The 22144-nt window shown below is 40.4% G+C and overlaps 1 protein-coding gene across 2 annotated transcripts; it reads left to right on the top strand.

The window, feature by feature from the left end:
- Nucleotides 1-860: 860 nt before the first annotated feature.
- On the top strand, nucleotides 861-22144 carry TRA2B (transformer 2 beta homolog). 2 transcript variants are annotated; one of them, XM_052803259.1, is made up of 9 exons: nucleotides 861-977; nucleotides 8035-8168; nucleotides 12270-12432; nucleotides 13280-13468; nucleotides 14782-14897; nucleotides 16109-16192; nucleotides 20001-20063; nucleotides 20806-20879; nucleotides 21730-22144. In XM_052803259.1, the coding sequence occupies exons 1-9, from the start codon at nucleotides 942-944 to the stop codon at nucleotides 21738-21740; spliced, it is 870 nt and encodes a 289-aa protein (XP_052659219.1). In that variant the 5' UTR covers nucleotides 861-941; the 3' UTR covers nucleotides 21741-22144. The 2 variants fall into 2 exon arrangements, with proteins under 2 accessions (XP_052659219.1, XP_052659220.1); XM_052803260.1 differs by lacking the exon at nucleotides 21730-22144 and having other exon boundaries at nucleotides 20806-20887.

Here is a 22144-nt window from a genome sequence, read left to right as displayed (position 1 = left end):
GGGATGGGCTGACCGGGTGTGATGACTCCTTCTGTCTCCAGACTTCAACTCGCACAGTGCTGTGGTTTCAAGAGCAATGAATAAGTTGGTATTTTGCTTAAACTGAAGAGGTGTATTTTAAGTCATGGTTGTCCACTCCATTTGGGTGTCCTTGTTTTAATACCTGCATAATCAGAGCTGCGTTGACCCTTTGGGGATGATGGTGCTTTACTTGTGCTGCTTGTCTTGCCAGGGTGAAATAAAACAAATGTGACAACAGTCAGTGGCAGCCGGAGTGCCTGTGATGGAGAAAAAGGTGCTTGTGTCACTCCTCGCAGACGCAGTGGTACGTGTTTTACGAAGAAACAATTCAAGGCCTGAGCAGAAATGACTATTAAAGGCCTGAGCAAAAATGGCTATTCAGTGACGCTATGCTGCCCTCACGTGGGTATTCTAGAAATATCCCAATATTCAATCCCAACCTGCACTAAACTAATGCTTTAAAACTCTTGGGCATCTCCTCCAAGAACGCCCCTTGCAATCACAGTGATTTTTTTAAACCGTTCCCACGGCCCGCGCAGCCTGTGGAGGGTGAGGCCGGGGGGGAAGGAGGAGATCCTGGCCTTGGCCGCAGCCTCCCCAGGCCGGGCAGGCAGGACCATCTCCACCCGACACTGGGGCTGGCTCTGAAGGGGTCACTCGTCAGGCTGTGACCCCCCGGGACCGAGAAGCTCCCGAACCCGCGGCGGAGGTGTGGGGGGGCGACCACCAGCGACCGCCGCCAGAAGCCAGAGCCTCCACCCCACGGCAGTGGGGGGGGCGGGGCCTTCACCTCCCGGGCGGAGGGGGCGGGGCATGGCGCGCGCGCGGGGGTCGCGTCACTTCCTCTGCGGAGAGCGCTGGCGCCGGGGACGGTCGGGTCGGGTCGGCGCGGCGGTGGCGGGGAGCGGTGCGGCGGGACGATGAGCGACAGCGGGGAGCAGAACTACGGCGAGCGGGTAATACACGGAGCTTGAGTGCGCTGCCCGGCCGGGCCCCCGCACCCCACCTCGCCCCTCCTCCGCCCCTCTTAGGGCGACGCGGTCGCCCCCGTGTCCCCGTCCCGCGGCCTGGGCGGAGCGGGTGGCGGAGCCGTCGCGGGAGGCGCCGCCGCGGCGTGGCGGGCGAGGAGGCCCCGGCGGACGCGCGGGAGGCCCGGCGGGGCCGGGGCTTGGAGGGGGGAAGATGGCGGCTGGCCCGGCCGGGAAGGCGGTGGGCGCGCGCGGCGGGGACGCTCTAGCTGCCCGCCTGCAGGCGCGCTCCATGGTGAGTCTGCTCGGCGCCATCTTGGGCTGGTGACCGGGCGCGCCGGAGAGGGACAAAATGGCCGAGGGCGGCGGAGCTGCGCGTCCCGGGCCCTGCCGCTGCGCCCCCGCCGGCGCTTCTCTCCCCGCCGGGGCTGCCTCGTCCCTGCCCCGACCATGGTGGGGCACGGACTGTGGCGAGGCTGGGCGGCCGCTGCCAGCTGCCACCGCAGTGCCGGCAGGAGGGCAGGGGGCGGCCGGCTCCGCTCCCCCGTGCCTCCCGCGGCAGCGCTGGGGGTACACGGCCCTTCAGGTTCCTCCGAGGTCGCAGCCGGGCTGCGGCGCTCTCGGCTGGTGCCGTGGTGCCTCGTCCTCCGTCCCCCAGCGTCTGGGTAGGAAAGGAAAACGCCGACCCGGTAGTAGTCTGAGCCTTTGTTATGCTCCAAAGCTGCATTGCAATTCGCTTTTGGTGAACTACTTTCTAATTAGAGCTCCGATTTGCTGCTCCTCGCGCTTGCTTGTAAAATATTAACTCTTGAAGCTTCTTGATGTAGTTGCAGCCTTGCATCCAGGTGGCTTGGCCTCTTAATTTAATTTAAATGCGACTGCAGTAGTCGAAGTGTTAAACCTCAAGCTGAACGCTCTTAGTGCTAGGCCAATATCCTTGCTTTGTGAAACCTGCAGTACATGTTCTCTTAAACTGCATAGTTGCTGGAAGATGTTACTGTCTGGATGGAATTTTACTAATATCGCAGTAGATGACCTGCTAAGCTTCACGTTTGTAATGTAAATCTGCAATACAGATTACCTATAGTTGTTTTTTCTTAAGTGAATCAGTCTTGTTTTCCTTTGAGGTCTTTAATTTTTACTACAACAGACAAGTGCAGTGCAGGGTTCAATACTGTGTTTTGTTTTATTTTTTCAGCATCAGTTTGTAAGCTTCTAACTTATTGCAGCATCAGAGGGAGTTGTGGAGGTGATAAGTAGTTTAAATTTTAAACCTTCACTGGAGGTAGCAAAAAAAGTGAAAGAGAAAGTCATAATTCTGAGCACAAAATTGCAGTGTCTTGCAGTGTCTTTCTTCGAATATGGCCATGTCTTATTCAGATTCACTGTAATCTTTAATAGTATGAGTGTTTCTACTTCAAGGTAGGTTAGGTTAGAAAAATTTGGTCTTCAGGAAGCTAAAAATGCTAGATGCAAATGAACGATGGAAGGTATATCGATTAAAGAATAGACTCGTGCCACCCCCAGTATTATCTTTTCATTGGTGTCTTCATGTCACTCTTACAACTGGTATATTTTTAGTGAGGGAGTATTGCTTCTGACTTGCTCAAGGTGGATTTCTGTGTGTTAGGTTTTTTAAAAAGTTAATTTAATTGCTATTGTGCAAGCTGGACTGAAAACCAATTTAAGATGGTAGCCTAACTTTACTCAAGTTTGCCAGGATAACCTGCATTGTATTTTCAATCAGAATGAGTGGAATTATTAAAACTTTTGTAGCAGTCTTTTTGAAACATAATTGTGCAGGGAATGATAGGACAGCAGTTGCTGTCCCACCTACTTTTCTATTTTATCTTTTCTATACTTTTATTAATAAAAAAAAAAACATGAATCACGTGCAGGCAGTCTTCACCAAGGCTTAAAATGAGTTATGCCTGAACTTTTGTGAATCGTAAATAGGTAAGTTGTATGCAACGTACGTGTTTGTAAAACTAAAAGATAAAACCATACAGCTACAAGCCTGCTATTTCAGACTAGATCAGGGAGTGGCTTTTCTAATGCCATTGCCAGTGTTATTTATGATTTTTTTTGTTTACTTAAGGCTTGTATTTTACTGAGTCAATGGCTTTCTACTTTTTCAACCTGGAAGTGCTGAAGTCTCTGCAGAGTAGAAACAGTGTTTGGATAACTAATCTAGCATATGACTTTACAACTGTCTGTTAAGCTGTTCCAAGTCCATGCTGCCAACAAGAATTGCGCTTCTGAAAATGTGTTCCCGCTTTCTCCCTTGTACTAGTATTTGTACAGTCAGTCAAATCTGGGAATTAAATCAGCTGATATTTTTTTCTGATTCTGTTTCTAGCTGCATTGGTTTGCAGGCTTGACTTGATTGTGTAGCCATGAGTCTTAATATCAGCATTGGGGATGAAGAAGAAATACCAGGTGCTTTCAAAAGTAATGGGACTTGCTATTTCAGCAGCAACACAAACTTAAACTGGTTTATGTCACAGTTTAAAAAGAAAAAAAAAAATCCCCAGTCAAATTCTCTTTTACAGTTTATACTCCATAGTGGGATTGAACTCTGGAAACTTTTTTTAACTGAAGAGACTAAATTATTAAATGCTACCAATACTTCAGATACTGTCAGTATGTTGTAATAATTGCCACGTTTTTCCAAGTCACTTTTATTTTGTTTTCATTCATTGAAATTGTGCTCACTGAGGTGCATGTGATTCAGGCATGGAAGGGTTGGAAAGAAGACTAGTTAGAGGAAAAAATAGTCTCGTCCTGTGAATTAGTTAATACTGATAGTGATTATTTGGTATGTGTCTGATCAGAAACTGTTTAATATGGTAGTCAGGTTTTTTGTTTGGTTTTTTTAATCAGTGTAATTTGAATGGTATAAATGCTCAATTTATAGATCTACTTACAAGGTACTTAACACATATATTTTCAAAAATGCTGACTTTACTACTAAGTTGTGGAAAAAGGTCTAAGAAAGCAGTTTCAAAAGCTTAGAAACAATCTGATAGCTTGATGCCACCAAAAAGATAGGTCATTTTCTGTGTTCCTCCTTCATCAGCTGGCACTTGATCGGACTTCTTGGTGGGCTGATTCAGTACCCTAAGCTGTCAGATAATAGTTTGCTTTTTGCTGATGGATTAGTTTCTTGCCAGCTTAGTGCACCGAATGAGCCCACAGGGTCAGCACAAGTGGCAGAGGTGGTGTGAGGAAGCTGGGCTTCCGTGCTCATGGTCTGTTAGCTTGTTTTTTTTCAAAACACGTTCTTGTCTTTTTTTTTGGTGGAGTTTGGAAACTGTTGTGGAAAGGGGATTTGCAGCCTTCCCCCCCCCCCCCCAGCAGTGATCTGATCTGGTGACTCTGTGCTTCAGGGGGAAGAGAGGCAAAAGGTGTTATTTTTCTGTTGGATCAATTGCTAAATTCAGTAGTAGAGAGGTTGAAGGAATGTGAAGATAGCACAATTATACCTTGAATAAATCTGACTGCAGATTTGGTAATGTGTAATGTGAGGCTGCACCCTTCCTTAGGAAAACAAGTGGAAATATGTAAGTTTGTAGGGATTTAGGATTTAAAAAATACTAATTATTTTATTTGCCTGTATCTTACATTAAGTAACTGAAATCTGTAACTTGTATTCCCGTGAGGAAAAACTGGTTCTCAGAAGTGCAAAGAACACATGGTCCTCACTTAAATTACCTCGCAGCTGCTTCTGTCTGTGGAAACCTTTTCTACTGACTGCCCCCAAAATAATCCTGCTGTTGTGACATTGCCTGCTTATAGAGTAGATGACTGTACTGCATCTTTATGGATGTGCTTAGAGGTGTTAAAATAAAAGTATTGTCCCTTCAGTATTACACGTTGGTGCTTAAAGTATGGAAAGAATAGTTTGAAAACCACAAGCCTAGACTTAAGGGCTTCCACCTGAATTCCAGTAATGCCTGATGAAGGGGAAGAACTGTTGGTAAAGATCAAGGGATCTGGTAGTTTTTAAAATCCATGCTTCACAAACTCAAGGTTAGAAAAAACCCCCGGCTATTTAATAGCAAACGCCAGTCTTGATCTGCTTACCAGCAGTGTTTGAATACAGGCAGGATAAAGGTTGTTTCTTCTTCTCTCTTCTGCACGCCATGACAGGAGCCTACTTTGGCATTTTAAAAAAATTTGAAATTCACAAAGTGAAAGAGCAAAAAGTAGAGAAAGAAAATGTATCAAGAACAACAAAACTAGATAGTAGAAACTCTGCAATTTAAATGAGCTGTGAGAGTGGCCTGTGTGACCCTTCAATGGGTGTCACTATAATGGGGAGTGAACTAAGTTTGGAATGCTGCAGGTGTCAGTATAATGGGGAGTGAACTAAGTTTGGAGTGCTGCAGGCTCCTGGTGCTTGAAACTTTGGGTAGGGAGGATTTCCTGGGGGTTGGGGTGGGGAGGGTAACAACTTTGAATTTTAGGGATTACCAGTCTTAGTAATATCTGGAGCAGGCGAGGTGCAATGAATTCCTTTGAGGCCGGAAGTAATAAAGAAGTGACATAATCCTGTAAAATGTATTAGATTGAAGATAAGGGCTTTGAAGAAGGATGATCTGGAAACAAAATGTAGATGTTTAAAAACTGGAAAATGTTGTAAAGTCCAAAGGAGCTTATTGAAAATAAGCCAGCTGTTTCATTTTCTGATTTAGATATACAGTTGTCTTAAGTTTTTTTTCTTCCTAAGTTTATTCTCAGATCCTAGGTGTCCAGTTTCCACATAAGTCTTAACATGATATACCAAAGATTGTCCAAAAAAATGTATCAAATAGGTGAGGACTTCACTCATTTCTTTATGCTAATACCATTCTCTACTGATTTCTTGAAAGCTTTTTGACTTCTAAAAACTAAAGGATATGGGGTATGTTTATGGGCAAGATCCTCCCTGCTGCTTCCCTCCCATTGTGCGTTTCTTGTCCTTTTCAGTATATGGCGGCTTCTGTCTAGCCTGAATCTGTCAGAGAGTTACGTTTCTTGAACAGAAGTATTTTTCCTCAAATCAAGAACAGCCTTAGTTTTGGTTTTTAGCCCTTCTTCAATCTTGCTTTGTCTAACCCTTTTTAAAAGAGTTGAAGACTTCTTATGGCTAAATAAATACATTAATTCAGAAGTCATCTCCATGGATTGTTTTCTTTTGAAGGTAGTAGTGGGTTTAGTTTAAATTTGTTATTTGTAACTTAAATTAGTTCTCAATATTTGCACTGCCCTTTGCAGGGTTAATAATATATGAGGTGGCTATAGTTCAGAACACCTCTTTAAACATTTTTGCAGAGGAGAATATGGCCTTGACCAACTTTGCATTATTTCTGTTGCTCTTGGTATTGAAAATCTGCTTTCTCCTGCAAGTCATGTCCTGTTCCCCAGTATTGTATGGTAGGCAATTGTAAATGGCTAAACTTTGTTTTAAGTTGTATGGAAGTGGTTTAAGCGTGATTAAATTTTGGGTTAGCAAATGAATTTCTGAATGCTTAGTACAGAATGCCCATTAAGTTGAGTGTTCATGTTTAAGAGATGTTACAAAGATACAACAAGTGATTTTTGAGAAAAATCTGTTACTCCGGTGTCGTTAGTCAGCATTCTTGATCAGAATTGACACAAAATTTAGAATTGTTTATTTTTAGGAAAAAATAGAATTCTGCTGCTGAATTTTAAATTTTCTCTAATATCTTGAAATAGATACCTTCTAGTGTGTTCAAACCAAGTGTTTTAAGCCACGTAACTGAAGTTAAGCATTATACTGATTAAAAATACATACATACATACATATATATATATTTAAAAGTTGAAAATGGTAATCAGGTTATATCATTACTAAAGAAGATTGCAAGTAAATAATAGAGTAGATGGGGTATTATTCCAAAACAGTGTTTGAGTGCGTTGCACAGAATTGCATTTTTGGTCAGTGGAAAATTATGATTTGGGAGTGTGAAGTCTGCGTATGTAATCACACTTGTGCAGGAAGAGTAGGTTGAGTGTGCTCATACACCTTCAAACCAGGCCTTCTAAACTGCAAGAATGTCCCAAAAAGTAAAATAATTGTAAGTCATTGAAAGACCAACCGTGTTGTGCTTTCTGCATTCAAAAAGCACATCAGTTAGTCATCTCTGGCTGCAGTAGGGACCTTACTTAAGTCACTTCTTGTTGATTTTATCGAAGTATGTGGCTGACAGTGCAAAGTATTTTGAGTTTCCTAATGCTAGAATTCATTAGTAGATATTCAGTTGATCCACTGTACATTTGCTATTAAATACAGGCATAAATAGCAAATTCAGTTACTTAGTACTAAGTTAAACTGAATTGACTGAATCTGTTTATAAAATAGTAGGGCATTTGGTAGATTCAATTCTTGAACTGCATATATAGTAAAAGTCCACAAAACATTTTTTTTCTAGTTTCAGTTTTGGCACTAGATTTTATCCTGGAGTTTTTAAATATTCTTCATCCTGTTCTTTTTCTATTAAGGTTAATGTTGAAGAAGGAAAATGCGGAAGTCGCCATTTGACAAGTTTTATAAATGAGAATTATTTGAAGCTCAGGAATAAGTGAAGCTGAAATTTGAAAAAAAAGAAAGTGAATGCATGCTAATTATCAGACCAGAAGTCCCACTTGTAGAATATTGAGCAATTTGTGTGAAGTGGGGAAGATGAAAGAAGTCAGAATTTGAAACGGAAGAATGAAGAAAAGGAATAAAAATGAAGTTAAGATAAGAAGTAATCTGGAATCTGAAAGCACTACGCTAAGTAATTACTAGTCTGTTTATGTGTCCCTGTATATTTTGCTAAACATGCATGCATTATCTGTTTAATAGCAAAAGTATATGCAGGGTAAAGAAGTGTCTACCAGGGAAAAAAAAAACTTCTTAAAAATCTAGGCAGTTCTAATGCCAACTGCCCGGACACATAGATATGAATTTTTACCATTTATTTCACTGGAGCTTGTTTACAGACCTTAGGTAAACGAGAAATTGTGTACAAATTAGGCTTTCAATATCTGCGTGCAGGAATCCCGTTCTGCTTCCAGAAGCGGAAGTGCTCATGGGTCTGGCAAGTCGGGGAGGCACACCCCTGCAAGATCTCGATCTAAGGAGGATTCCAGGCGTTCCAGGTCAAAATCTAGATCCAGGTCTGAATCCAGGTGAGTTTACTTCTTTTACCTCTTCCTCCTCTTCACAAGTCAGATGATTATGTCAGAGGTGAACTGAAATCCAGTTTAGCCCAATTCTGTTTCCAGAGATAATTGGTGATCTGTGGACATTGAATCCAAAGGGGGATGTGTGGTTTCAAGATTTGAAAAGCTGAACTATCAAGTTAGATCTTTTTGCAGCTTTTGATAAGAGGTAGTCAGCTATGTAGGCTTTCTGCTGGTACAGTTTGGAAGTGGTCTGCCTTTTAAGGCATTACATTAGAGTAATGGCCAGTTTCTGAGTGTGAAGCATTAGGAACTCTAGATCTTAGTTCTTCTGTGCATTAAAAGAAATACGTGCATCAGCAGATTTTCCATTTTAGGTCACATGAATGTATTACATTTTCTCACTGGAAGCAATGATATTTCTGGAGTAGTTAACGGTATATTCTATGAAAAAGAAACAGTGATACACTTAACAGAGATAAATGTGAATTTCAACAGACATCTGTGACCTTTTAAATATATATTAATTTACCTTGAAAATTAACAGGCTGGAAAGCTTTAAAGATTAGACAGCTTTTCAAGCTCTCAAAAAAAGTTGCGGAGAAAGTAGCTTGCTTATTGTATTTGTTACGTGGCAACACGAATGTACACTATGACAATGCTTTTTGCACTGTATTACCTACCTGTCCTTATACTCATCTGCTAAGTAAGCTGTGTGCAGTGACAGAATTCCTCTTGAAACTGTTAACGGACATAACTGAGACATAAAATATGCTGATAGTCCAGATATAAGACTATGAACGTCACTGCTAGCCACTTGACACACCTGGTAAACCCTATGTAATGTAAGAGGTACATATTTAATAAAGAATGAATAGAAGGGCAAAACCTGTACATGGGTGAATAATGTTTTTTCTAAAGAGTCTAGATAATTGAGTGCTAACTACAGAAATGAATATGTTGATAGTTTTACTCATTCGTAAGCATTCAGGTTAAAAAAACTTGGGTTTCAGCAGTGGGGTTTTCAGTTGAGCTGTTCACAATATACTTTTTATGTATATAAGCAATGAATTAGGCCTGCCAAAGCCTCGGGGTCAGGCTGAAGGAAGAATGACAGTGCCGGAAGATACTGTGCTATTAGTGATCACCCAGGACAGAAAACACTATCAAATACTGTGTTTAGATCTCCTTGCAAGATCAAAGTGATCAGTTTGAAAGGCTTTTGTAAGAAGGAAAATACATGGGAAATTTTGACAGTAAAGGAGTGAGCTTGTCTCTTCTGTGTACTTCAGGCATAGTCACAAGTGTCAAATCATGTACTTGGCAATCCCTGTAGTGCAAAAGCAAGTATGTCAAATTAAATTAATAAATACTTGGTAGAGTAATATTGCTTTATATAGTATGAAGTCAGTGACCTCTGGAATTGCTAGCAGTGAGAGATTCATAGGACAGCTCAGGAAGGGTCCAATCCAAAATCCTGCTCAAGGCAGAGTCGGCTGTGGGCTCAGGCCATGTTCTCAGGGCTTTATCCACTTGGGTTTTGAAAACCTCAGAGGATGGAGACAGCAAACCACCTTTGGGGAACCTTGTAATTTTAAAATAACAAGCAAGTCAGGACCCAGCCCAGCATGTCCTTCTGCACCTTAATCCATAACCCCTAGGGATTCCATACTCTTGCACCATGTTTCTCACTTGCAGAATAACCATAATACTGTGTAAGAACACAATCATAAATTGTATAAAATGCTGGAAGAAGCAAATGCAAGATCTAGAATTTACGAGAAACCTGGCAAACTGTTCACTCTTATAAGAAATCACCCTTTAAATAATACCCTGGGAAGTGACTTTTTGAGTACAAAAGTAGAAGCTTATGACTCCCGTGGCTTCCTGAGCATTTAACAGCTGTCTTGAAAATGCCTATGGCTGGAAATACTGGAATTATATTGCACAGAGTTGTTCATTAGCAGATTTCTGGCACAATTGTGTCAAGGCACATATTTAGAACCAACATACTTATATCTGTTTTCAGTGCCGTCATGCGTTTGGATGTGGTCATGAGCAGGTCATCTAACTGGCTCTCACCAGAGAAATAACATTGAGAGACCTTTCATATTTCTTGGCAGTTTCTGTTGCAAATGTATTTTTGAGTTACCAGCTTTATAAATTAAACTTTGATTTGGGAACAAATCTGTGTCCTGGCGTATTTATCAGTTGGGGTGTGGATGTACTTGATTTAAGAATCTGCTTTTATTGAAGTTTTCATCATCAGCATAGCAAGCTTGTTATCTTTGGCTGACTCTGAAGCCTAAACAATTCTTAACAAAGGAATAGGATTTTCAACTGCGATGACTTTGCAGCAAAGGAGAATGGCAGTATGACATTTAAGGCAGGAATATGAGCAGTGCCTATTTAAAATAAGCCTTGTTCTCTCACATAATGGATTGCTTGGTTTAGAAGTGTCCTGCTCTTGTTCAGTGTAATGGGTGCATTCTGTTACCTGGAACCATCAGTTCTGTGTTTACCTTCAGTTTTTCTCTATGTCAGCGGTTGAAATGTGGCTGTATGCATGTGTTGAACTTCTTTTTTTTTTTTATTTATTATTATTATTTCTGTCTGTCTTCACTGTCTTCCCCACCTTAGGGAAGTTCTCTTTTTTTTTTTTTTTTTTTAAACTTTCTGTTGCTGAAAATAATTTATTCTTTCTATATACATAGTTAGAAGTATCGTAATGGGACATGCTGAAGTAACTTCTCCTGGACATGTATACATGTTTCAAGTTGAGGAGGACAGAACTTAGCTGGCTCACTTCTGATGTGGTTGAAGGCATGGTTTTTTTTTTTAAGGACGCCTATAATGTACAGAGTGTATATTGTGCAGTTTGGCTGTCTGGCGACACTTACCTAGTGAGAAATCCTGACTGTGGAAGAAGCTGTTAAATGCTCAGGAGTAAAAACGGGTTCAGGTTAAGGACTTCATTCATGCTAGCGTAGTGGTGGTATTACTGTGAAACACAGTTGTGCAATGATGGTAGCTTATGGTCTTGGTCAGTACTTACTACCTTGGCTTCCACAAACTAGAGGAAGGACATTTAAGACCCAAACGAGTCAGAAGATTAACAATTTATGACTAAGAGCCTTTGAATATTAAATTGTTTATTGCACTTCTTAGCCTTGCAGTGATTTTCTCTGTAGTTGTGTGGAATGCAGATTATTCAGTGATGGCCATCAGCAGGCCAAGCTCAGGTGTAGTATTCCAGTTTAAGTGCCTGCCCAGCTTTTCAATAAGGCTGTCTGTGTTGGGAGTGCTGAGGGTTTAGTGGAAGGAATTGAAGTGTTTCAGAACCTCATCTCCACAGACCTAGTGCTGTCAGAAAACATTTCTGGAACTGTTCTGAGGAGGCCTGGGCTGAAATTAGTGAGCAGTTGCACCTTTGCCTAAACACGCTTGGAGCGTGAACCTGTAAACATTGATGAACAACTAATGTTAAATAACTGTTGAAATACCAGAAGGTAAATAAGCCTACTACAGCTTAATTTCTTCAGTTGTGTTAAGCTCTGTTTCAGGGGCATCTGCCAGAGTTCTGTGCTTGTAATTATGCAATGTGAAAAAAGTTATTTGCTTTTCAGTGTCACTGAAAGCAGTGCTATTCTGAGTGCTAGAATAAGCAGAAGTGTGCACCTCTGCAATCGTGCGTGCTTTATGTTAAGTCATATTTACTCCTGTTCCCTTTTTCTGTTCTTTAAAAGAAAGCCACCCCAGCTATTTTTACTTAAATGCTACTGTAAATGCTGTGAATATTCTAAGCATATACCGTGTCAAACTAGGATAGCCTTGTTAGAGAAAGTTAAAAGCTAACTAAAATGGAAGTTGAGGTTCCTGCTCTGCAGTAGAAACGCTCTGAGAGCATGTACAGTAATCTAATTGTAAAGATTTAGCACACAGTCCTTGAGAATAGTGACTAAATTGATTATAGCTGAATCATGTGGTATTGCAGGTTTTTAGAAAATGGTTATTTGGGCTTTTTGTTTGTGAATATCTGATGTATTTTTGAAGGGTGAAAAAAACCCAAACGAACACAACACTGTACCTTTTTCTTTTTTTCCTCAGATCTAGATCAAGGAGGAGTTCCCGTAGACACTACACAAGATCACGCTCTCGTTCCCGCTCTCATAGGAGATCCAGAAGTAGGTCTTACAGTCGGGATTATCGGCGACGACACAGTCACAGCCATTCACCCATGTCTACTCGCAGACGTCATATTGGAAACAGGGTATGTCTGTTACAGAAGTAGATGACTCATACATAGTCCTGAATACATCCTGAAATCACTGAATTAATTCATTGGGGTTTTCCAGAAAAACATTCTGCTTCCCGCTCAGGTCTATTTAAAAGATGGTGTTGAGGTTAATTGCCGTTTGACTTTTGATAAACCATGGCTCTCCATAAGTTTGCTTAGGATTGTGGGGTGGGGGTGTCTTGTTTTTTAACAGATGCTTTTAGAAGTGCTACCAGTGCAGGCTGTTGTCAGTATACCTGCAGTAATAACTGAGTGAATGTATGCAGCAAAGGATGGGGGTGGAATTAGGAGGTAGAAACATTTGTGTGTTTCTTGATTAGAAAGCTTGGGAAAATAAAACATTTCATTAAAAGCTGTTTTGATGGTGTCTTTATTAAATGAGCATGCAAACCAGCTTGCTTTTAGCTGCTTTACAGGCTCAGGTGGCTGAGTGTGGTGTGGTTTGTGCTGAAGTAGGGGGCAAAAAGAGATAACTAACACAAATGACGATGTGATCCAGGCCTCTGTGTATATGTGTCTCCGCATTCAACAGTCACCAGCTAGCCTTTGGAGGGAAAACTTTTAAATACAGTACCTATTATGTGCTGTAACTGTAGTTTGTACAGTACCCTGAGAAATGCAAAGTATTTTTGTGAAAGGAGGCTTGTGTATCTGTAGGTTTGGTTGTAATAGTGTCTATTAGCAAGTTAACCCAACCTGAATCTCAGCAGTATCTTTTTTGTTGTTTTGTCTTGAAGCTCTGACAGTCACAACTTGTGAAATACCTTGTATTGCAAATAGAAGCAATTTTATTCTAATATCCATCTGTCCCTTCCTTTAGGCAAATCCTGACCCAAACTGTTGTCTTGGTGTGTTTGGATTGAGTCTGTACACCACAGAAAGAGATCTTAGAGAAGTTTTCTCCAAGTATGGTCCAATTGCCGATGTTTCCATTGTGTATGATCAGCAGTCTCGGCGTTCCAGAGGATTTGCATTTGTGTACTTCGAAAACGTTGAGGATGCTAAGGAAGTAGGTTGGGGTACAGAATGTATGACGTTTGCTGTGTTCTCAGTTGCTGGGATGTATATTCTGTAAAAGGACATAGCCTGGGGAAACTCGGGGCCTAAAAAATATTTGGCACCTCACAATAACTGTCAGACTCTTAGTTCAAAAGATATCTACTGTGTACCAGAGGAGAGAGTGAAGAGGCATGAATACTGGATCCTGTGCAGGCTGAGCCGTTGTGTAATTCACAAAAGCAAACTTCAGGCTAGCCGTAGTGCAAACTATGCCAACAGGGAAAAGAAAATAGAAACACAGGCTCTCTGTTTTAATTATGAGATGACAGTTCCTTCCTAACTCCGCGTGTGATCTTGTATTTACTAAAAGGCGTGTTCAGAGTGGACCAGACAGCCATTTCAGAGCTCTCTTTAGGAGTGCTAACATGCATTTGGCTGACTTCTAGTGCTTCAGTCTGAAAGGGGCAGGGGTGAACCTTTTCTGAAAATAAAAGGCCAGACTGTACATGGCTTCCTGGTGCCTGCAAATGTCCATGGGAAACCCAAAGGGATTCAGTAAATCGAAGCAATGTCAATACCATGTAACAAATGGTGGGATTTGTGTTTACAAGTGCTACAGAATGAACAGGGAATTCTATACTTGCCAGGTATAGAATTCTACACTCAGGCCAGCCCTTGGAGAGCAGTGTGCTTATGGGCTGTAACTAGGCTTATATTCTGCATAAATTCCCCTACTCGAAGTCTCTAGTGTCTTCTTTTCCAAATTTGGCACGAAGGCTTCCATGTTAGGTTGGAGCTTTGGATGTAGGTCCTGTTACTTGGCAGAAAAAACCCCAATGTTTTGGTTTTTTTACTTCAGATTTGCGTATGACTCAGATACTACTATATTCAAGGTTATGGTAGGTTTTGAGGGATGTATTGGAGGAGAAAAAGCTTAACATAACAGTCTTTTATTAACTTCTAAATGCTTTGCTTCATGTTATGTGTTGGAGTGGTTACATCTCCCTACATAAGCATGTTCAAAGGTTCCTCTTAATCACGTTAGAAACAGAGATACTGAAACAATTGTTAAATCATGTTCCTTTCAGGCTTTTTATGCAATATAAGTCATGTTTTAAGTGATTACTGAAGCTTACATCCAGCTGGCCTAGAATGTCTTACTGATTGTGTTAGGCGTTATGTATAAGGAATAAGTGAAACTTGGATGTGCATCCTAACTGAGCCATTTTAGGACTTCTCTTAATACTTGAAGCCGTGGTTAGAAACTTGTCTTGGTAATACAGTTCATACCTACAGCTTACTGTATTCTATCACTCCATTTAGGCAAAGGAACGTGCCAATGGAATGGAGCTGGATGGAAGAAGGATCCGGGTAGACTTCTCCATAACAAAAAGACCTCACACACCTACACCGGGAATCTATATGGGAAGACCCACTTAGTAAGTTACCTGTGTGGGTTTTTTTCCAAACCAGAATAGGAAACAAACAGAATTCCAAACAGAATTGTAATAATTGTGGGGTTTTTTAAAACTTTTCTGTATCTCCTCTAAGAGACCTGATTCTGTGTGGATTTCCTAGTTTTTATCAGCCTTTTGCATTAATGCACTGTTCTGAAAGCTGTTTACTTGCTTATGACTTGTGTGCTGCACATTATGTGGATGTTTCAGTACTAGAAACTAAAATACAAAAATCACTGTTGATGCCTAATTACTTTTTAAAAAAAAAAAAGTCTCTTTAACAAGAGCTGTGCTAACACTGATGTGGTTATCTGGCAAAGCTTCTGAAAACTATAAAATTCAACTGATAAAGGAAGCTCTTCAGAATTTAAAAAAAAAAAAACTGCATGTGGACAGCCATCAGTAGTAATGTGTATCTTTCCAGCTCTTTAGATAGGAGGGGTTAATTTATGTAGCACTTGCCAGTGACTGATCTAGGGTCAGCCTGGATTACAGTGAGCAGGAACCTGTGTTCCTTAGTTATACAGCCCAGACATGAGCTATCTAAACATTTAAATAAGTCTGCAGTAAGATTTTTTTGTTGTTGTCGTCCTCTGTACCTTCAAATCTTAATGTCTTTTACAAGCTCAAGTTTTCAAGAGTGAATTAACAAATACTAATTGAGCAGCTGTGTGGTGCAGTTTGCCCTATCCACAGAGTATGCTTTTGACTTAAAGTTGCCAAGAATGTAAATATTTTTCCGAAGTAATTTCCCAGTTATTTTCCCAAGACTTTCAGCTTATGGTACTGGTGGTCATGTAGTTGATGTTGTGTTGAGACTGCAGGTTGGTTTTTTAATCGGAAAGTTCTTCCAAAGGAGTTTTCAGAGAGTTAAAAGTGAATGAAGAGTTGTCACAGAATGGAATTCCTCATGTGCCTGTGATATCTAAAGGTTAAGAGGTTTCAGACCAAGGAGGAAAGTAGCTGTCTTAAAGTTCAAGCATTTTAAAAAGCAATTATTTAAGTAGTTCTGTTCCATCTGCACTGATGGGAAAGTAGGAGCGGTTACAATCATTTCAACTGTGAGGATGCAAGGTAATAATATAACCCAGTTAAAATGGTATATACTCTATAACTGACTGTATGCCTACTGAAAAGCACTGCAAACAATATTTTATATTTTATTAAATGTAATTCTCTTTCACTACTTGTAGTGGCAGCTCACGACGACGAGATTACTATGATAGAGGGTATGACAGAGGGTATGATGATCGTGACTATTACAGCAGGTCATACAGGTGAGGCAATATTTGTAATATTTGACTCCTTTTAAACTGCTTTCTCATCTACATTTCTACCTATGTAGGTGTTAAGCAGTTCATCCTACATACGTATGCCAAAATATTTTTGCACTCACTGTCATTCTGGAATCTCACTATGGAATCTTTACCAAAATGACTGCTCAGTACAAATCAGACTGGTCAGATTGAGCAATACTTTGTGATGTTTAACCTGTGGCATGAGTTAGTCCATAATGTTTCTAATCTGCATTAAGTTTTGAAAAACAATGTATGTTCTCTATATTCTGATTTTAAAAGAATCTTTTGTTGGTTCATCTGTTAGCATTGAAATGGTGGGAATACAGGTGCAGATCTAATATTTGAGTTGATATTACAGTGCCAACTTATCTTTTGAGCATAGTGCAGTAGACAAAAAGTGGAAAATCGCAGTGGTCACCAGTATCCCCTACTAATAATTATGGCACCTCAAATCTTGACAAAAATAAAGAACCGGGGATTGGAACATTACCTGTTCTGTATTGGACATTTGCATTAAAAAAGCTTTTTTTTTTAACATACTCTGTCGGGTTGGATGAGTGCATTTTACTTGAAGGACTCATACCTCCTATTTCTGTCTGTCTGCAGTCTAAACTTCTGTGTTTGACAGCATAGTAGTTAGCTAAAAGAGGTGAATGTTCAGGTGGCAATATACATTGTCAGAGGGCTAGTAAAGTTGATACCAACTATGTTTTCAATAGATTTTGTATGTAATTGGTTTTGGTGACGGAGCAAGTTTGTCTTCTGCATTTTCCATTATGACTGCCAACAAGACTTGTCCCCTGTGAATTTCTGGGACACTATTAAGTTGGACACAAAGATAAGAGCTCATTTTTTCTGTCTGCAATTACCAAACGTTCCTGTAGTTGCAGAATTCTATAGTAATACTTTCTAAGTGGCTTGCAAAGCTTAAATGCATCAGCAATGGGTGGATTTATGGTTGTTCCCGGATGGCAACCATGTATTTATGGAAATACATGAATTCGACAGCATTGTCACATTATAGGTCAAAGACAAAGGAAATAATAAATTCTGTGACCTTAGCTTTCAGTGTACTCTTCTGTTGCTTTCTAGGTGTAGAAGAAAATAACATCTTTATACTTGTATTGGTAGCTGTATGGTCATTGTTAGTGACTGAAGGCAGTAATTTCCTTCCCCTCGTACTACTTTCAGCCACTTTTTCTCCTTCCCAGGCTGTTGGCATTGCTTCCAATCTGTTTCTCCCCTCCCTGCCTTGCTGTTGTCCCTTAAATCAGATGCCTTGCTTCTACAGTGCTTCAGCGCTGCTGGGGGCAGGGAGGGCATCAAGGTGCTCTACATCATCACAGTGAACACAGGAGACAAGTGTTCTGCTCACATTTCTGGGAAGCAGTCATTAGGGTACTTCTCTGCCTCTAGCAATCCATTTTCTTGAAACATCAGTGGTTTGAACATTTTGGAGGACTGTGGCAGCTAAAATCTGAAGTTGATATTGGGCATACAAGAACCAAGATATGTTGGGTTTTACTTTGCCAGGACTTGTATGTAGGCTTTCATATGTGGTGGATGGCTCTCTGACCAAACTTTCAGTTTGTTTCAGAGCACAAGGTACAAAAACTTGCTTGGGATACTTAACATAGCCTTGTCTCACTTACTGTACTAAAAGTAATTAACTGAAATCTAGTGGGTAAATTAACTGAAGCAGCTCGCCAAAGTGTCGGGGAACAGAAAAGACTTGCAACATAGCCTGCTAAGCAATCTGTTAAGTGGTGTTTCTAGCTTGCTTCTCCCACTTTCCATTTTTTTTGTATGGGGTTCTGATGTAAACCTATAAAAATGGCAAAGGTCCCTAAGGACCAGTAGAAGATGTGGGGCTATGCAGTGTTTGGTGAGAGTTTTACACCATTGGTCTGTCTTCTTGCACTTCTTCATAGTATAGATTTCCTTATTCTTTCATAAAGGGTCGGTCAGGGTGTACTGGTTGTCCTTGAAATCTGTCGTTTGCTGCTTGCATGTTCTTAAAATGTAGTTTATTCCTTGTTTAGATTGTGGCATGACCCTAAGTCTTCAGTGCTCAAGTGTTACCTTTTCATTCCCAATAGCAAACAGTGGCTGAGATGTTTGTAAAACATTATCAGAAGTTGTAATTATGTCAGTTCTGGGTGCATGCTAGTGAGAATAGTTGCAGACTGTGGTAGTGACTGAACATAAAAGAAGAGTTACATGCATTAGATGAGGAAGAGCAGACTAGTAAGATGTGATGTGAGGAGATGGACTACTTCAGTTAGTGTACTAGTCTGAGTGTAGCTTTATCAGAATTCACGGCCATGCTTCAGTCCAGCTCTTTGAGACAGTTATGTGCTGGGTGATGTTCTGACCTTCCTACACGCTCTCCCATCCTGTGTTTGTTGTGAACTAGGGCTTTGGGGTGGAAATACTCACAATATTGACAATTCCTATCTTAAAAAAAGGGGGGGGGGGCAGGGCAAAACAAAACAAAAAAAATAGCCAACCAACCAACAAAAAAACCCACCCCAATGTTTTAAAGCTCACTGCAGAACCTTTATAATGTCTTTCCGTAGCAGATACTGAAAGATTGAAAGTAAGCCATAACTGGTTTGTGTGTGGCTACTTTTAAAATAGCATGGTCTGCCCAGGTCAGGTACCTACTTTCTCATCCTACAGGCATTGGTCGTTTGAGGGAGAGAGAAGAATAGTGTTGCGTATGTCACAAGCACTTCCTTGAGGATGGGAAAGATAGAATTGTTAAAGATGCAGTATAGCATTGCATACTACTCCACCCTAGAACACCAATTGGTAACAATTTTGTGTTTTTCCCTTCCTTGCCCTCTGTGCTATGAAGCCTTAAGGGAAATACAATTTCAGATGGGAATTGTCATGTTAATTCTCCTCATTGCCATGGGATGCTTAATCTTGTCTGGAAGAGTATCTGTAAACTGAAGAATAACCTTAAAAAAACTTAACTTGCACGCTGGCTATCTACCAAATGGAGAAGACTTTAAAAAAAAAATTAAAAGGGAGACCTGCTGATTGAAAGTGTGGTGTTTAGGGGTTCTGTGTCCTTCATGTGGTTTATGGCCTTTTTTGAGTTGCTGTGAGGCATCTGTGGCAGTGACTGTTCCGTAGTCCAAACTTGATTTAGTCTCCTCCTGGTAATGCTTTGCTGTATCTAAATCTGTGGAGGTACCAGCCCAACCACTTAATATTGTTACATACTATAATGTATTGTTTCAGTTCTAGGCAGCTCCTGTAAAAGGAGAAGCTGTACCTCAAATTCTTAAATGCCCTCATTTAAACATGATTGTGAAGTGTTAAAATGTAGGGGGGTGGGGTTTTTCTCTGCATCCACCTTGGAATCCACTTTTTCCTCAGGACAGTGAATCAATCATGCTAATTTAAAAATAAATAAGTAAAATTGCTTGCCTCGAGTGGGTAAGCATCTGAGAACAGAAATGGCCTTAGAAGCGAAGGCTATGTACTGATCTTAAACTGCTGCTTGTTGGAGAGTATGACATTGTAAAATACAATGTTGGTCAGCTGGAACATGAGTCCTCTTTAACAGTTCCTTGACACTGAGTTTAGCTAACTCATTCCACAAATACCTAAAAATGAATATAATGGAAGTAATTCAGCATTATCCAGTGTAGGAACCAGTGTTTTCCTGTCTTTACATCACTTTCTTGTGCTCGATGATGCTTTTTGCTTGTACAATGAACTTTTGTGTTTATTTTTAAAATTTTCAAAAGTCATTCTGCTTTTGTATTCACAGAGGAGGTGGTGGCGGAGGAGGAGGAGGATGGAGAGCTGTTCAAGACAGGGATCAATTTTACAGGTATGATAGGAAAGCTTTCAGTGTGCGGTCAACAGTGGAAATATTCTTACACGTATTTTTTGAGTATTCTATGAATCAAGTCTAGGACATCTTTAAACACATTAACAGAAACTGGGTGGATGCTGAGTACTTGCAGCTCTTCAGTGAGCAGGGCAATTCATTTCAAAGGTTAGTATAGGGACAGGGTGGTGCAGCTTTGTGCAGGAAAAACTTGTGATTTATGTCAAGAATTTAATGTCCTGAATGGTTGGGGATATTTTATTTTATTAGGAGATTAGTGGAACTAGGCAAGGAAATGCAGAATTTGGGAGTGCCTGGATTGGAGGGGTTTGGGAGTGAGGTTGGTTGTAGCAGTGACAGCTAGTCAAATGAACTCGTTGCAGAACAAATAATTAAGATTAAAAGTTAAGGTGTGATTTGGCTTGCGCTGCTTGTTTGGGATGCTCCTGGCTTGAAACACTAAAATCACATGTAGTCAAATTGTGAATGCAAGACAGCTTGTATTTCTTCTGTTAGACCAGAGTAATATTGCTCTGACATGGTAATAAAAAGAGTATTAAGAAAATTCAAATCTTTGCTTTGTTACCCAGTGGAAATGTTGATCAGCTACTTACGTGCTCGTTAGCTTTCCCAAGTACACTCTTGATACCAGGATTGGGATAGGGTTATCCACATAAAGTTGCTGCCACTCATCTGCAGCAGGCTCTAATGAAGGGATTGTTTCTGTTGCCCCCTTTCACAGGAGGAGATCACCATCCCCCTATTACAGCCGAGGGGGCTACAGATCTCGATCCAGATCTCGATCCTATTCACCTCGTAAGTAGACTCAGAGCTTGCATATCAAAAGCAAATTTCCACTTTGTTTGAACTTCTTTTGAGCTTTTGTGCCCATAAACACTGTTTGACTTCAGTGTAGGTTTTTTTTTTTTTTGAACCACGGTTCCCTTTAATGTTTCATTGAGCAACTGGCAACCTCGAGAACAGAGCAAATATTCAGTCTGCAAAAAAATAAACTAGATAATACCACTTGTTAAAAAGTCTGAGGGACTGTTTCTTTCTCCGAAACTGTTAAAACAGGATTTTGTAGTATGCTGACAGTTTGGGTTACCTCTAGGACAGCAGGGCCAAATTCCCAAGCCTTGCACGTTATAACACTGAAACTAAATTTCCCAATGTAACTTGTTAAAGAAGAGGTTAACTTTGTCCGAGGTCCAAACAGTGCTTTTTTTTCCCCGAGTTGCTTATTTGCATGGAAGATAAAGCTGCATTTTGATGGCTGAAAGTTAATAAAACACAATAGCATTCCTAGCATACTCCCTTTGTAATGGATACAGGGTGAATTAATAGGTTGTGTTCTCATGTTTATCCTTTGTGTCCAAATGAAAACAAGTGTAACTGCTTTTACTGATACGTAGGGAACAGTTAGAACGTGAGTTCTCATTGTGCTGAAACATCAGCCCTGGGCATATGACAGGAATTGGAGTTTTTCTACACAAAGGAACTTACTGGCAGAACTGTATTGACTGCTGGACTTTGTCATAGACAAATCGTAAGACTTTCAAATTCGCTGCAGACTTGAGGGGTGGCAGTGAATTTAGACAGAACTCTTAAAAATCTGTCAATCCTTGGAAGTCTAATGGTGTATGTATTTTGTTTTTTCTTTCAGGTCGCTATTAAAGCATGACATGTAGAGGAATTCCTAGCTACAGCCTTTGAGTTGAAATTGCAAGTTTGTGGACAATATTTTTATTGTCTCTTCTGTTTAAACAAGTGAACAGTGCCTAGTGAATAGGTGAATTTTACACCTTTTATGAAGACTACTTCTGTGATGTTAAATGCTGTTTCATTCTGCATATTTGTGTAGTTTGGTGCTTTGTTTCAAGTTGTGTTTTGAAAGGAGTATGTTTTGCATGTATTTTTTTAGTCTCAATTTTGACTCCTGAAAGGTTTCTATTGTAAAGACAAACTGTTCAGTTAGTTTTTTCTACTGATTCCAAGGTATTCTGAAGATCAAAACCTGTGTAAAATGCTTTCAAAAAGTGAAAAATAAAATAAAAAGAAGTTTGGTTTTTCTTTTCCTA

The sequence above is a fragment of the Harpia harpyja genome, chromosome 12, assembly GCF_026419915.1.
Source record: "Harpia harpyja isolate bHarHar1 chromosome 12, bHarHar1 primary haplotype, whole genome shotgun sequence".
In the NCBI taxonomy this organism is placed as follows: domain Eukaryota; kingdom Metazoa; phylum Chordata; class Aves; order Accipitriformes; family Accipitridae; genus Harpia; species Harpia harpyja.
This window is presented reverse-complemented; position numbering and strand designations above follow the sequence as displayed.

What these genes read in the sequence shown, in the direction of transcription:
- TRA2B (XM_052803259.1), top strand. Translation starts at nt 942, where the DNA reads ATGAGCGACAGCGGGGAGCAGAACTACGGCGAGCGG. An exon ending in GACGTCATATTGGAAACAGG is followed by an intron (nt 12,433 to 13,279) that starts GTATGTCTGTTA and finishes CCCTTCCTTTAG; the next exon opens with GCAAATCCTGACCCAAACTG. An exon ending in ACGTTGAGGATGCTAAGGAA is followed by an intron (nt 13,469 to 14,781) that starts GTAGGTTGGGGT and finishes CACTCCATTTAG; the next exon opens with GCAAAGGAACGTGCCAATGG.